Source organism: Centrocercus urophasianus, unplaced genomic scaffold (assembly GCF_019232065.1).
Source record: "Centrocercus urophasianus isolate 14NV4802_14NV808 unplaced genomic scaffold, USGS_Curo_1.0 seq_18, whole genome shotgun sequence".
NCBI lineage: Eukaryota > Metazoa > Chordata > Aves > Galliformes > Phasianidae > Centrocercus > Centrocercus urophasianus.
This window is the reverse complement of record NW_024884733.1, coordinates 18,986,311-19,001,699: the sequence shown is the minus strand read 5'-3', so window position 1 is coordinate 19,001,699 and position 15,389 is coordinate 18,986,311. Positions and strand designations below refer to the sequence as shown.

The window sequence follows — 15,389 nt, the reverse complement described above, 5'->3', positions numbered from 1 at the left end:
GCGCTCTGGGGCTGTATGGGGCCCAAGCAGTGCAGAGTGATGGCAGCAGACAGGGACTGTGCTGTGCCACCTCAGCGCCTGGCTGCCATATGCTGCCACCAGCAGCTCCCCGAGTGATGAAGAGACCCTGAAAAATGGGCACTGCGTACAGCTGCCTACATTTGCCCTGTAAGACACAGAATTGTTGGGTTGGAAAAGACCTCTAAGATCACCCAGTCCAATCTCAACCCACCCCATCATGCCCACTGACCACATCCCTCAGCAGGGAGTGTAGGCAAGGGAGTCAGTCTTTGGGAGACCCGAGGGCAGGGTCGTCTTTAAATGATGAACGTGTGTCCTTGGCTGCCCCAACTTGAACACAGGGGCTAATTACAGCAGCTGATTCCTCCTGCAGTTGGTGTTGCTACGCCTGTCAATCCAAAGCTTGTTTGCAAGCTCTTCAGGTCAGGGACTCATCAGTGAGCTCAGTACAGCTGCAGGAAGGGGGATAGATAGGTGAATACATAAATAGATGGCTGCTTCCTATAGTTTACTGGTGGTAGAGGTCAGTCATACTCAGGGCTATAATTGCTATTGTGCCATCTCATGCTTACCCATGTTTGAGATGGCCAGTGTGTGCCACGGTCAGCAGCGGCACAGCCATGCAGGCAGAACAATAGACTGTGATGCACTTTGTGAAATGTCCAACATGATGAATCATTGTGATAAAGGGATTATTGATGTGGAACAAGCACACTTTGTGGGGATACTCTGCAAAGCAGGCCTTGCAGCACACTCCTTGGAGAGCAAAGCACATATCCACTAGCTGCATGAAGGGGAAGCAGGGCATTGCTGTGGTCTGCTGGGGAGCTGGATCCATTAACCATCAACTCCCCACACTAGGCAGATCTTGGGGATCCATGAAGGAACCAGAGCCAACCACACCTACAGAATCATAGAATCACAGAATCATTTGCATCGGAAGGGACCCTTAAAGACCATCTAGTCCAACTCCCCTGCAAAGCTACAGCTCCTTCAGGTGCTCAGAGCCTGGTCCAGCCTGACCTTGAATGTCTCCAAGGATGAGGAAACATCTTCCTTTGCTTTTTTTTTTTTTTTTTCCTGGAGGTTTCTATTTGTGCAGATCCCTTGAGTTGGAGGCAGGAAGGAGACTTCTCCAGGAGGTTTCATGGGGACATTCAGCAATGGCCCTGCATCTCCTGGCAAGGAACCAGCAACCCCAGTGCAGCTGTGCCCACCACACCTCTAACATGGAAAGACCACAGTGTGCACAGAACACCTGAATTTCTGCTGGACTCACAGCCCTGAATTTTTCTGCTGAATCACATTAGACTTAAAAAAAAAAAAAAAAAAAAAAGATGACAAAAATACCCCTTTTTGTTACCATTCGCACATTTTAATCCAAAGCACTGCATGCCAGAAACCATCGTGTGCTGATACGTTTCCTGATAGGAAACGTGAACACCCTGCATGTCCACCCATGGCTGCCTCAGCAGCGCTGCTAGCACTGCCTTTCTGGAGGCCTGCTCTGCCCTCCGTGCACAGCACCCCCAGGGGTGCCCTGCAAGGGAGGTTAAAGGCTGCCGCCAGCACCGCGGCCACGGAGAGACGGTGCCACCTCCGTGCCCACCTCCTGCCCTGCCCCAGCCCCGGAGCAGCCCAGGGCGCGGTGGTTAATGTGTAAGCCACACCGCCGCCTCTCTCCGCGCCTCAGGGCCGCAGGAGGGAATGTGGCCGCCAGGCTGGCCCCGGGCGAGCGGCGCCGTGGGGCATCGAGGTAGCCGTGGCCTGCCCAGGAACGGCCATCCCCGTCACCGCCGCACCTCACCAGCGCGGCTGGCTGCACCGCCTGCCCTCAAACTTGTTTTTCTGCCCCGCAGCTTCCTGGAGCTCGATGGCTCCCACCGGCCTGCTGGGTTTCTGCGGCCTGCTCTGCGCATGGGGAGCGGCGGCGGCGGCGGGACGGCCCTGCGGCCTGCATCATCAGGTAGGGGCAGGGGCTTGGGACAGGTGTGCGGGCGGTGGTGTTCCCGATGACTGCAGGAGCACTGCAGGCGGGACTGGCAAGGGCTCGTCTGGGCTTTTGTGCTGCCGGCTCCAGGCATTGCTCGTCTGCAGCGACGCAGCGTCCCTGAGGGGCCCCGGCCAAAAGCGGCTGTGTGCCAGGTTTGCGTCGCTGCAGGGAGCCCCTGCTTACACGTGGGGTGACACGGTTACTGCAGCAGAGTGACAGTGACGCCCTCAGAAGGCAGAGGGCCCACCTCAGCAGCTCTTTCCCCAGGGATGGGCTGACTGCAGCAGGAAGAGCCTCCTGCACGCTCCAAGCTCCCTTCCGAGAAACATCACCGGCTTAGACCTCTCCTTCAACAGCTTGGTCATGCCGCAGCGTGGGACACTCTTGACGCATTTCCCTTCCCTGCTCTCCCTCAACCTCTCCAGCAACGCCCTGCTCACACTGCACCCCGCCGTCTTCTCCAACGTCAGGGCACTATGCCTACTGGACCTGAGCAACTGCAGCATCACCTACCTCCACACAGACGCTTTCAAGGGCTTGGAAAACTTGCAAACCCTGCTTCTAAGAAACAACAGTTTGCGAGAGCTGGAGGTCCCGTTGTTTCTGCCGCTGAGAAGTCTCCTCCACCTGAACCTGCAGAACAATGCACTGATGTCCATGGACACTTTGATGTTGCAGCTGATGGAAGCCATCCCATGGGTCCAGCTGGATGGAAACCCCTGGGTCTGTGACTGTGTCACATATCCCTTACAGCAGTGGCTGAAGCGCAGGCAAGGTGAGAGGTGGGGGGTGGGTGTCAGGATGGGTTTGGGATGAGAGGGATCCTGGAAAGGGAATTTGGTCCTTCTGCTCCAGCCCTAAGACTGCTCTCCTCCCTTCTGAGGGACAGCAAACTGAGACATAATGTCTCAGTTCTTCATTTTCAGGTACACACAACATCCAACATTTCTGGGTAGGACAGACGGGAGGAGAATATTCAGAGATCTATGCTTCAGCCACTTTTCTGGGAAACTAACACTCCTAAATCCATATGCACGTATCTGCATGAAGTACACAGATCTTCACAAGCATTCAACATCTCCTGAGGAACAGGATCAGGCTTTAGCCCCCCAAGCTTGGCTCCCAGGCAAGAGCAGCCCTGTGACCATGGGGTTTCTATCAATGTCCATGAATTTGGCATTGCCTAGTAAGAAGAGCTGCTAGTGGTGGGCACACGCTCATACAGCTGTGCTAATTGGGGGCTCCATAGTCAGAGATTTTTTCCTCTAGTAGTGCCTTACACAGAGCTGAGGACTGACAAGGCTGGAGTGCAGCACTGGAAGTGCTTGAAAGCAAGAAGGGAATGCTTTCTCTAAGCTGGGGAGGGAACAGGTGAAGATCCCCTGTCCCACCTTAGCCTGTTGTCTCCCAGCCATGCATGTCACCTGTGCATCACCTTTGGAGCTGCAGGGACAGGACATCGCAACTCTGGATTCCTGGGAGCTGGGCTGCCAAAAAAGCCAGAGGTTTCCTCGAGATGTCAGCCCAGCACAGCAGACCACAGTTACAAACAACAACAGTAAGTTGGGTCAGGTAGAACTACCTTCCTCCTGTCCACCCCCAGGGGTGGCCTCCCCACCACAAGCAGCACTGTGAAGCATGCATGTGGTCAGCTGTGGTGGAGCTCCTGCTGTGCCACAGCCCAGCCCTGATGAGCCTGTCCTCTGCTGCAGCCACCGCGCCACCTACGGGGAAGGGAGGAAGGAGCTGGCCCTACCTAGTGGGCTTCCTAGTGGCTGCCATCAGCATCTCCATCCTGGTCGCTCTGGTTGCCAAGTGCAAGATCTGCCACAAGAGCATCACCAGCTACCGCCACCGACCGCTGCCTGAAACCAGCTCGATTGGAGGCGGCCCCTTGGAAGAGGGCACTGGCTGGGACAGGGGCTCCTCAGGCTGGGGTGACAGTGAGAACCGCCCTGTGTCCAGTATCACCGGCCTGCATGTTGAGGATGATGATGGCTTCATCGAGGACAACTACATTCAGCCCAGTGAGCAGCTGCCGGAGGAAGAGGAAAGAGAGTCGCACATCTCCATATGAGGCTGCAGTCCCTCTCCATCCCCATGCCCCCATCTCCTTCCTGCCATTTCCACCTACCCTTGGCTTTTGTCCCCATGCGGATGGGGGCAGGAGGGAAGGAGTGGGGTGAAGGTGTCCCTGTGCCCTGCTGTGACACCAGCAGAGCTGCACTGGCTTGGAGACACCAGATGTGCTGCTGTTCTCCCAGTCTTGCTTGGGTACTGAGGATGAACAGGATGATCTTGATTGCAGCTGTGCAAGGCAAGATGCCCAGGGATGGGTCCACCCCTCTCCCTGTCCCACTGCTCCTTGTGGGGACTTGGGCACCAGCCCCTCTGCCCCATGGCACTGGACCTGGCCCTGCTCTGTCCCCACTCTGTTGTCACTCTGGGAGCAATTAAAGCATGATTCAACCCTGCCTCTGTCTATGATGGTTTGCTGGGGCTCCCCCCATGGCCCCACATCTGGCCAGTGGTGTGTGGCAGCCTGACCTCTACATTTGTCTCAGATGGCCGATCGTTTTGTCGACAAACTTTTATTGCTTACACTGCAAGGATTTCCTGTGTCAGTCCTACATGTGGGGCAGTACAGCTTCTATCCCACTGACTCCTTGTGAGGAGGATCCCACAGGGCTGGCTGCCCTGTCTTGGGCATGGGATGTCCCACAGAGCAGTGCTGCCAGGACCTCCAGCTCCCCATCCTCTGCTGTGACTTGCTACCTGATCCTCTTTGTGCTGGCATCACATTCGTTCCTCCTGCAGCAGCCATTTGGTGTTCACACTGATGCTGTCAACAAGGCGTGCAATTGATCAGTTTACTGAGTGATAAAACAGGTAAAGTGATGCTGAACAATCTGGATGAGCTGAAAGCATCCCATTCGCACTGTGGATGGCAGGAGTGAATTATCCTTGCATGGGAAGGCTCTGTTGGCAGTGTTTGCTTCCAGTACTGTGTGAGCCACTGGGGCTGGGTGCTCAGGAAGCAGCTCCAGAGCTGTCTTCTGGCAGGACAGTCTCTTTCCTGCACTCTGCTGCACCCTCCAGCTGTTTTAAAACACAGAGAGCTTAGGAACTGAGGTCTTTGGGCTTTCCAGGTGGAAGCATGAAAATAATTAGGAAAATGGGAGGTCCCATTTGCCAGGCTTCCTCCTCCAGCCCAGGTAATTGCTCATTATGGCTCTGGAAGGGTAGTGCTAGTTAGTAGGAGATGGGTGCTTTTCATCTGCATTTGATTTCAGCCAGAACTCCTCAGCCTCAGGAGGAGGCCCGAAGGGCTGCTGCAGCTTCTGCTCCTGTGCACAGGCAGTGATAGCCTGCACCTTTGACTAAGCATCTACTGTGAAAATCTTCTCCCTCCACCTCTGGTGTCTGCTCTGGGCAGCAGCAGGACCTCCAGTCACTTTCCTAGTTTTCTGCTGACAGTGCCATGAGACTGAGAGGCTCTCTGCTCTGTCACTACCATGGGGCAAATAGAACTGCAGGGTGCTCCCTAGAGCCACTGTCCTACAGTTTGGCCCTGCTGCAGACCGTGCTCAGGATGGGATGTGGATGCAGCCTTGGTTTGCTCAGGTGTTGCTGTGCTCTTTGTGTCACGAGACAAGAGAATTGCAGCATAACTTTTGTTGTTGTTCAAACAAACCAGTAATGTGGTCTTGTACACCCCGTGCTTGTGTGTTGCTGCAAGATTCCTGCTAGTGTTTCTCCAGCATTTTTTCCTGCTGGCTATCTCCTCTGTTTTCCCTTTTCTTGCAGCAAGACGTGCTAGAAGGGCACCTAGAACGTCTGCAGTGGCAGGTGGGCACGTGTGCTGCCATGACATGGCCACCTCTCACGGGACTGATTGCACAGCCACCATCGTAGCATTTTACAACTATTCTAATTGCTGCATTCCTGTCATCTCTGTGGTGAGATGTCACAGCTCACTGTCCCTAAAAGTTTGGGGACCTCCGCCCTGTCCCTCAGGGGAATGCCTTCCTGCAGCCCTGCCACTCGGCTGACTCCCCACTGCTGACTGCTTCGTTATTGTCTTTTCCTTTACTTCTCTTCTTACTAAGATGTTTACACAACACAGTGTATACAAAAGCAAATAACACACCTCAGAGAATGTAAAGCAAAGGGCACTACTGGAGCAGGCATTCCAGGCACTAAGCAGAGAGGAAGCTTAGAGCATTTCTCAGGCAAGGAGCATGTTGCCTGAAACTATGAAGAGATGGAAACCCGGTGCCTTGTTTCAGTGGTCAGTCAGTTCTCTCTCTTATATGCCTTATCTATATAAACTGAGCACTTCCTGGCTTAATTTTGCAGTCACTGCTCAGTGTTTTGTCGTCTGAGCTCATCTTAAGAGCCCCTTACTGTCTGTGCCCTTCACTCTGAAAATATGATGCAAAAAATGCTGCAATTTTTGGAAATTTCTAGCATCTTTCAGGTCAGATAGAAGAGGAAGTTTAAATGCTTCCTGAAGGAACAGGACTGGAAAAATGCATTTCATTTTGGATGCTAGCTCCTGAGATTTTCAACACACGTTTTATGACTAGAACTCTTGCTGGACCCAAATTTTACTTTTGATCTCATCAGTGCGTTAGAGGAGATTAAACATACAAGTACTTCCCAGATTGTTTTACTCAGAATCTCACTTACTTGCCAAGTGGTGAGTTGCTTGTCTACTTTGACCCCATGTGGAAGTCCCCAGTTTACCCTTTAACCGATCTGCGTGGATGCTTTCCTGACATGGGGCTGTGCAGCCCTGGTGCCTGCCTCTAGCAGCTCACGTGTGCCAGGGAAAATGGGAAAAATGCATCTGGACTGCAGAGCTGGGGACACCAGAGGGGCAGAGCAGAAAGGAGGAGCCTCTTCATACCAGGGTCATCCTGGAAGCTGCCAAAGGCTGAAGGCCTGCAGTTCAGAGAGGCGGAAGTGAGCAGCAGCAGCTATGCAGGCAGACTGGTTCCAGGCTGGCTGGAGGCAGCAGCAGCTACCACCTGGCTCAGGGCTCAGCCCCACCGCAGGTAAAGCAGCTACTTTGTCAACAAAGAGATTGGCACTGTTACAACTGGGTGACTTTGTGTGCTTCCCTGTAGCTCCTTATAGGGGCATGGCAGTAAGATCTTAAGTTCATAAAGTCTAAGGGGGACCAGTTGTGGCTAGGTCCTAAAGCAGAGGGAGATGCACGAGCATCAGGAGGATGGAATCATGTACCAGGAGATAAGTACATGCAGTTTGGTGTGTAGGGACTTTGCCGTGAGGGCAGAGGAACTGAAACTGCAGCTATTGTGATTCCTGCTCTGAGAAGAGGTCAGCTCTGCACAGCCCTGAGATCTCCTGTTTGGAAGAAAGGCCACAGTGAAGCACCATCTTTTGGCACGGCCAAATTCTGCAACACTTTATTATGTATTTCCATGCACAACACAGGAAATGAGAAAGGAACAAAACAGTAATGCTTCTGCAGGAGGTGAGTCAGTGCAGCCACTCCATCAGGGCAGCCAGGCACCCTCACCTCCCAGCTCAGAGGCAGCCCGTTTTCACACGTTTCTTCCTTGGGCAGGGATTTGGTCACCAAGCATCTTTTCCTGGCAGAGTTCACGTGTGCACATTCTGAAGGGGCTTTGAATGGAAGGATTCACATTGGCAGGCAGGCAGCACGGTGCTGCGAGCTGGGCACAGGCATGCATCTGCCAGAGGTGCCCAGATGTGCAAAACAGCGGGTGTGCAGGTTGGGAAAGCTGGAAGCAATTGCGAAGGTGGGCAGAAGTGGTGCATCTTGGTGTAACTGCATGTGCACCCACAAAGATGTGCAGAGCAGCAGCTGTGGGTTATATAAAACTTCTGACCAGCTGCAGCCCTTCCCCCAATATTGCACACAGCATCCTTGGGGCGAGCAGCTCTATGGCGAAGGACTGCTCTCTTCTGCACAAAAGCAGAGCATTTAGCACAGAAAGACCTGAGCTTATTGACACCCTCTTAATTTTTGGGCAGATTAAGGGAAGTGATCCAGAGAGAAGGAAACAGCGGTTTAATAAGATCTACAGGCGATATGAAAGTGACAGAAGAAAATACAGAAATAACAGATCCAGAAAAGAAAAACCATCACAATGTTCCCATATTCTGGGGAAAATAATCCAAAGCTTCTGGGGGAGGGAAAGTCAGTAGGAGCAGGGCAGGACCAGATGAATAAAGACGTGCCCTTGTGATCTGAGTGCATCAGGAATGGTAAGCTCTGGAGCTTGTCCAGCTGAACCTGGGGGGCTCACAGATGCCCCAGGTGTACCACGGGCAGTGACATATGGTATTCCTAAGGGAATGAGCTATTGTCCTCTTCAAAGTAAATTTGCTACCAGACACACACACAAAAGAATAGTTCAGTCTTGTTCCGTTAGAGATCCAAATTCTCACGGGTAACTTGGAAAATAATGGGCAAAAATAGTGGTTGGAGCAGAGCAGCACAGATCTGGGGGAGATGAGAGCACATAGGAAGATGCAGAGAAAGAAAGTTTGCAGTGGAACAGCATGGCTAGGAAGGTTAGGATCAGTGCCTATGGAAAGTGCAGGAGCAGTGAAATGGTTTGTGGGCCCAGGGAGGGAATGAAAATGTTGAGAGGTAAATTGTCCTCAATTCACAGGGAAGGTTTCTGAGGTTTCTGAGGGTGAGCTGTAAGCCTACCTTTAGGAAAGGCACTCAGTGGTAGGTACCTCATAGAGGCACAGCACCAGAGCTCTGGGTAAGGGACAGAATGGCAGCACTGCTGCACAGCACAGCTGCCATGCCAACTCCCATCGGGTCTGTGCTGGGGGACCTGGAGTTGAAGAAACCCCAGTTCTGGTCTTTGGGCATCCCAGCAGCACAACCCCAGCAATGGCACCTCTCTGTCCTTAACTTGCAGGGCTGCAGTGCACTGGTGCAATCACTGAGCCTCCCAACACACAGTGTACAAAGCTGACAGTCCACCACGGCCCCTACACCAACACCCTCTGGTCACCCCTCTGATAAGGCTCAGACAATGGTGAGGCTGCAGCAAAGTGGTATCGGGAAAGACGTTGGCATCACAAAACCAAAGGGCATTTCAGACACAGAATCTCCCACAAATCCCCCCACAGGAGATTTCTTAGGAGCTGGGTTGGGATTATAGCACTTCTCATTATAGAAAATTGAAACCCCTTCTGCCAGGAGGAGCACAACCCAGGGAATTGCAGGAACCAGGCTCTGGAGTCCCCGAGGTTTGGGATGGGCTCACCTTGGCTCTGTGACAGCGGACGTGGTCACTAGAGCAGCAGCTACCGCAGGAGGATGTGCTGAGATAAAAGGCAAATAAAGCTCCAGATCAGGTCTCCAGACCTGTTGAGACAACCCAAGGTCCCTACCATACTGTGAGCCTGAGGTTCAGCAAATGCCAGTCGTCTTGGAAGAAAACATGAGGCACAACTCCTGCCCTTCCTTTGGGAAAGGCTGGCGCAAGGACTGCTGAGGGCTGTATCCAGTGAGCCTCACGCAGGGCTGTCGGCAGTGCAGATGCAGCAGCCACGGGTCAGATCAGGTTGGCCATGCTGGAGGTGGGAGGAAGCCGCCTGTTGGCAGCGAGGCGACCAGAGATGGTGAAGACTCGGATCTCGCCGGTCTCCAAGCCACGGGGAGCAGCCTGGCAGCAGGAGGTGCAGAGCAAGTAGAGCAGCAGGCAGAGCAGCAGAGTGCTGCCGGCAGCCAGCAGGATGACCCCGCTGGTGAACATACTGGCCAGTGGCCGTGCTGGGCTGAGCTGCATGGTGGTGGTGGAGAGGATGGTGAGCACCACCCCACAAACCAGCAGCACCAGGGCACTAAGCAGCAACACCAGGCAGTCCGAGAAGCCCCCGCTCTTCAGGAGCTCTATCTGATGCCGGCTGCGGATGCAGTTCATGTCCTGTATTGCTGAGCTCAGCAGCTGCTTCAGCAGAACCAGCAGGGCCAGGAGGCACAGCGTGGTGCCCACTGCCAGCCGCCATTCCCCAGAGCGGCTGCTCGTGCTGTACAGCAGGATGATTCCCCCGATCCCACAAGCCAAGATCAGTACCACAGCCATCCCGTAGCACAGGATAGACTTCTTGGGGTCCTGGAACCACCAGAGCTCCACATGCTCCTCCAGGATGTTCCTCTGGATGTGGTCAGCGTCCGCGGGCGTGCGGGGGGAGCTCAGGTCTGCCAGCTCCGGCATGGCAGGCAGCTGGTGTGGAGGTGGTGGCACAGAGGAATGCAGACCCTCGCAGCAGAGGGAAGGTCAGAGCAGTGGTCCTTGCAAAGGCAGCTGCATTTCTCAAGTGGGGATGCCTCTGTCTTGTTCCTTAGAGCCTGGTGGCACACCCTTCCATGGCAGAGCTACCTGGAGAGCTACAGTCCATGTGCTGGGGCTGAGCCCACAATCTGAGCAGTGTTGCAGGATATGATGGAGCATTCCCAGAACAGCACCATGCAGGAATGTCCAAAGCTGCGTCCTTCCTTTATTGCGTGCTTCATCTGAAAGCCAAGAGAAAACAGCATTAAACAAAGACTCTGCCCCCCTGCATTGAACAATCCCCTGCCAGAACCCAGATCTCAGTTCCTCAGGGCTGTCCCACAGACCTCCCTGATGCCCTCTCGAAAGCCCCATTGGCCACACCTGTCTTCCCTCAAGACCTCCCTGTGCCACGAAGGGATGTCAGTCAGCTCCAGTTCCTTTCACCAAGCCTTTGCTCAGAGCGAGTCCCCAGCTCCGCAGCCCCACATGCTATGCACTGAAGCTACTGGCACGCTGCTGCCCATGGGCTCTACTTGCAGCTGGTGCTGGCAGCAGGGCAGGATGGAGCAAAGGCCAGTCCCCTCTGGGATAAAGCCCCATTCACAGCTCCCACTTCACATGCTCCTTCATCAGCATCAGCCTCTTGTCACCAACTGGCTCTGCTGCCCAGAATGACAATAGGAGGTGGGGGGGTCCAGTCTGAGGCTTAACCCTTGCAGTTCATTTGCTCAGCCCTTTCTCTGTCTCATTAGGAATCTCACTGCAGAAATGAGATGATTATACCTCTGGTGGGCTCAGCACTTCCATGGAAAGAGCCCCAGAAGCAGCCAGGACCTGGCACTGCAATTCTCTCCTTCCTGCTCTTCCTGCTCCTAATGAGCCCTGCTTCTTGGGGCACATCCCCTCCCCTGCACCCTGACTCTCTTTCTGCCTCCCATTAATGCTTCTCTGTGCAGTTTTCTGCATTTGGAAACCACTTGCATTTCTTCCACACGATGTCCCACCCTGGCATGGGCACACCGCTGATACCTGAGGCAGGAAGTGCTTGGAGAGGACAGTCTGAGCCCATCAGGCATGGGACAGACCCTGAGCTACCTCCTGCTCCCGTCCCTGTAAGAGTAGCACAGGAGCCCAGATTCCCTGTGCCAGAGATGTCCCCTGACTGGAAGGACAGCCCTGTACCCCCCCTGCCCCAGACAGCTCATTTGGAGACCACTGGCCCGTGTCTACCACAGCCCATTTACACAATGCAGGCACCCTGGGCTCATTATGGATCACTGGAGACCATCTGGGACCTCCGCACGTGGCACAGATCAGGGACCTTTTCTCCTGCAGCTTCCAGACACCCTTCTGAGACCACATCACCCCGTGCCACTTCAGCAGGGATGAACTGCTGCAGGGTGGAGCAGAGAGAGCACAGTGGCGGAGTGCCCGGGCCTGCCGCCGCCTGACGGTGTCAGGCCACCCCTCCTGACTCACTGCCCGCAGCAGTGCCGCAGTGTGAGGTCACTATGGACGTGGCCTGGGCCCGCTGCCAGCTGCCGCCACGTGTGCAGGAAGTCCCTGGCACCGCTGGCCTGCAGGCCTGGGCCCGGCTGTGCCACCATTTCCCTGCGTGGCCACTCAGCAGGGACAGGCTGGGCCCAGAGGGATGTGGGCTCTCGTTCTGAGGCTGTGTTGGCTGAGCACGCTGCTCTGTGCCCGCTGGCACCCAGTTTGCTTTCACAGAGATGTCTCACACTGCTGTGGGTCACTTGCAAAGAGGGGTGAGGGGACAACGAGCCCCGCAGCACTTCCCCAATGCACAGCTCAGCACAACTTCCTCCTGCCTTTCTTTCTCCAGGCGCAGGGGAGCCTTATCTCATCCTCACCAGAGAGCGGGTGAGTTCAGCAGATAGCAGGTCGGTAGATTAGATCGAGATTTTGGACTAAGGGAACAGAAGGCTTGAAGAAGAGCAAAGCCTGCGGCCTTCTGCTGCTTGGCTGAAGTTGTGCATGCAGTGGGGCTGTGAGGCGAGCAACAAAACCCACGCAGCAGCAGAAACCACAATGAGGGAAAACACCACCAAAAAAAATCAAGCTACAGAACTGTATTCTCACATTGCTTTTTGGAGTTTAACCATTTTGATTTTTGTTTGCTCAGAACAGAGACCTCTCAGAGCATCTTGCTGCAGAATAAAATATGTTGCTTATTTTTTACCATTACATTAAGCTATAACAAAAGAATGATCTGGAGAGGTGAAATATGCCCCCTTGTTTCCTTGCATTTGACTGAATATGTCCTGGGAATATGTTCTTTTGCTCTGAGATCATCTGCAATTGCTCGGGCTTCTCAAAACTGTGAGGGTTTGTGTTCTCAATAACGTTGTTTTTACACATGGAATCATGGAACAGTTTAGGTGAGATGAGACCTTGTGAACTGCCTGCTTAAAGCAGAGGGCATCTCAAAGCTGCGGATCTGGGCAGGGATCAGACTAGATCTCACAGTGACTTTGCAGATGTGTTTCTTCGCATGCAAGGAAGAAAGGAGAGGATCATCCCAACCCTATGTTGCTTACTGATTGAAAGCCACATTCCAGAAAAAAACCTCACAGACTATCTCATTCCCCACTGCTTTCTGGCAGGTGGAGGAAGAACAGGAAAACACTGGGAACTCAGGAAAAGAACAAAACATTAGGAAATGTGAGCTTCTTTCCTTTTATTTTTTCCTACTCTGGCAATGTTCAACTGGAATTGAGAGTTGTCATCAACAGGTTTCTGACCACTGCTGGCTGCAATTGTGAGACACACCTTTCCAACCATGGGGAACAGTGTGAGCATTTATTTATTTGCTTATAGACTTTATATGTCTGACTGATATCTGGCAGATGATCACGGACTGTAAATTAACACATTCGTTTCAGAGTCACACACAGCTCAGCTGTTGAAATATTCCTGACTTCCCTCCTCCCCCAGAGCCCAGCGTATCCCATGAGACATGGCTCACCCACAGCATTCAGGGAAGCCTGGTGGTGGGACTGGCTCCTGCAGTGCTTCCAGCTTTGGGAAGTGTTTGCTTCAGCTGTGTGGATGACATGAGCATCACAGAGATGGAAGAAGTCTGGCAAACTTCTCTATAAAATGAACAGTAATACATACAGCGATTCACGTTAAGATGTAGGTGAGAGCCAAAAGAGCCTCACATCCCAAAGAAACACAAACCACCCTGTTCCCCATTTCTCCTGTCCATTGTGGTTTATTTTCCTCTTGGCAGCTCTGGCCATGAACTGTTTGGGATGGACTGTCTCCTGCTCTGTGCCTCACGTTACCCCTCTCCCCACCGCACAGAAACCAGAAGCATACATATTTCATATTTTCTTATTTTTTTCATGCAATTTTTCCAATTCCCTGAAGGGTCCAAGAGAAAGAAACTCGTGTATGTTGTTTTATGTCCAAGTTATAGCCAATACACCAAGGTGAAGCTCAGAATGCTGTGATGCTCAAAGCCTTGTCTGTGTTCTCAGGATAGCGGACACCAGACTGTGCTTTCCCAGAAACAAGCATCCCACCCACCATCATTGGAGAAGCCTTGGTAAGGCCAGAGGTGATGGCAGACCAGCCCTTTCTTTCTCCAAGTCTAGGGACTCTGGAGATGAGGGTGGTGGAGAGCCTGTAATAACAGAAATCGAGATAGCTTTCTGATGTTCTGTTATAAAGATTCTCACTCCCCCTCCTCTCCACATAGGTAACAGGACCCAGCGTTCCTTCAGAGCTGTCTCGATTCCTCTTTGCCAAGGGAGGTCTGGGCGATCTCAGTGGGCAAGAACTCTGTGCCTGAGTGCTGAGAGGAGGCATTGTGGAGGCATAAGGCAGATCTGTTTGGAAGCACTTGCAAAACAGCCCTCAGATTTGCTGACAGCCTCTGCTAAAGTTTGACCCTTCCCACGTAGTACTCAGAACAGGATCCTTCTCAGTAAGCCAGGCTCACTCACCTGCAGCTGACATGTTGCCCGCACCGCTCCTCTCTCCTGCTTGGCAGCACTGATGTTTTCAAGCTTTTCTTCTGCTGGATCAAGCTAGCAAAGGGACCTCCAGGGGAAAATCCCTTCCCTTCCTCTGGCACCTGCCAAGACACAGGTGCTCCTGCCTGTCCCTTCCTGGTGTGGCGCCAGCGTCAGCACCTGCGACAGGCTGTGAGCCCTCACTCCTGGCCCAGCAGGTGCATTCCCCAGCAGGGAGGTGGCTCAGCAAACCTGCTGCTGGCCTGGCCAGCCTCCAGAGGCACAGCTCCTTCCTCCCGCCTCCCCAAGCACCGTTCTGCAGTGCCTTGCTCCTGCAGAGTGGCTCATTTCCTCCCAGCTGCAAGCAAAGGGATGGGGAGAAGCTCCAAGAGGCAAGTGAGGAAGACTGCAGCCACTTTGGTAGCAATAGGTAAGACATGACTTAGAAAGTATTTGGTATTGTTTGGCCAGATGATCTCTTGGGAGATGTAGAAAGAAGCAAATGGTTCTGAACAGCATCCCTTGCCTGAGTAATGGCAAGGGCTCAGTTATTGTCACTTGTTTTTTTTTTAGCAGACCATGACATAAGAAGCTTAGGAGATGTTAACACAATGGATTCCAGTTAATGTGGCAGTTTCAGAAATTTGTCTGAGTAAAATCTTGAATCTTATGAAATGTAATCTATTGAGTGCTTGGTGTCTTCAGCTTCAGACAACAAATGGAACATAATGGATATCCTCCTGCAAATGTTCTTGAACAATGACCTCATCTGTACCCTGACAAACCCGTCCTCTTGGTGGGCCAGCTATCAAATACATCATCCAAGAAAAAGCCTCATTCAGCTTTCAGGATGGCAATGCATTTTCTAAAAAGGTGGCCTGTAACTTCACAAAAGCATGAGATGCTGATTAGCTCCTTTAGAGAGGTGATAAAGAGAAACAGACAATACAGACCATGTGAGGATGAAAGTAGAAAACACCAGGGAATACTTTTTTTTTTTTTTCTTTTTTTCCCAGGGAGCACCTGATAAACTCACCTTGTGCTATGCCTGTCTTTCACTATTCCCCCTTACAAATGATGATTTAGCACATCCTACCC

The 15,389-nt window shown here is 52.8% G+C and overlaps 2 protein-coding genes across 5 annotated transcripts; one reads left to right on the top strand and one right to left on the bottom strand.

The window, feature by feature from the left end:
• The first annotated feature begins 1,705 nt into the window (after positions 1 to 1,705).
• On the top strand, positions 1,706 to 4,488 carry CUNH1orf210 (chromosome unknown C1orf210 homolog). Of its 2 annotated transcripts, none has more exons than XM_042819658.1 (5): positions 1,706 to 1,777; positions 1,881 to 1,987; positions 2,282 to 2,789; positions 3,426 to 3,572; positions 3,727 to 4,488. In XM_042819658.1, exons 1-5 carry the CDS (start codon positions 1,729 to 1,731, stop codon positions 4,089 to 4,091), a joined length of 1,176 nt encoding a protein of 391 aa, XP_042675592.1. In that variant the 5' UTR covers positions 1,706 to 1,728; the 3' UTR covers positions 4,092 to 4,488. The 2 variants fall into 2 exon arrangements, with proteins under 2 accessions (XP_042675592.1, XP_042675591.1); XM_042819657.1 differs by having other exon boundaries at positions 2,270 to 2,789.
• Positions 4,489 to 7,445: 2,957 nt separating this feature from the next.
• Positions 7,446 to 14,490, bottom strand: TMEM125 (transmembrane protein 125). 3 transcript variants are annotated; one of them, XM_042820191.1, is made up of 3 exons: positions 14,283 to 14,490; positions 13,298 to 13,424; positions 7,446 to 10,550 (listed from the first exon to the last, which is right to left on the bottom strand). In XM_042820191.1, exon 3 carries the CDS (start codon positions 10,249 to 10,251, stop codon positions 9,589 to 9,591), a length of 663 nt encoding a protein of 220 aa, XP_042676125.1. In that variant the 5' UTR covers positions 10,252 to 10,550; positions 13,298 to 13,424; positions 14,283 to 14,490; the 3' UTR covers positions 7,446 to 9,588. The 3 variants fall into 3 exon arrangements, with proteins under 3 accessions (XP_042676125.1, XP_042676126.1, XP_042676127.1); XM_042820192.1 differs by having other exon boundaries at positions 13,302 to 13,424; XM_042820193.1 differs by lacking the exon at positions 13,298 to 13,424.
• Positions 14,491 to 15,389: the final 899 nt, after the last annotated feature.

What these genes read in the sequence shown, in the direction of transcription:
- CUNH1orf210 (XM_042819657.1), top strand. Translation starts at nt 1,729, where the DNA reads ATGTGGCCGCCAGGCTGGCCCCGGGCGAGCGGCGCCGTGGGGCATCGA. An exon ending in CGGCGCCGTGGGGCATCGAG is followed by an intron (nt 1,778 to 1,880) that starts GTAGCCGTGGCC and finishes TCTGCCCCGCAG; the next exon opens with CTTCCTGGAGCTCGATGGCT. An exon ending in CCTGCGGCCTGCATCATCAG is followed by an intron (nt 1,988 to 2,269) that starts GTAGGGGCAGGG and finishes CCACCTCAGCAG; the next exon opens with CTCTTTCCCCAGGGATGGGC.
- TMEM125 (XM_042820191.1), bottom strand. Translation starts at nt 10,251, where the DNA reads ATGCCGGAGCTGGCAGACCTGAGCTCCCCCCGCACGCCCGCGGACGCT.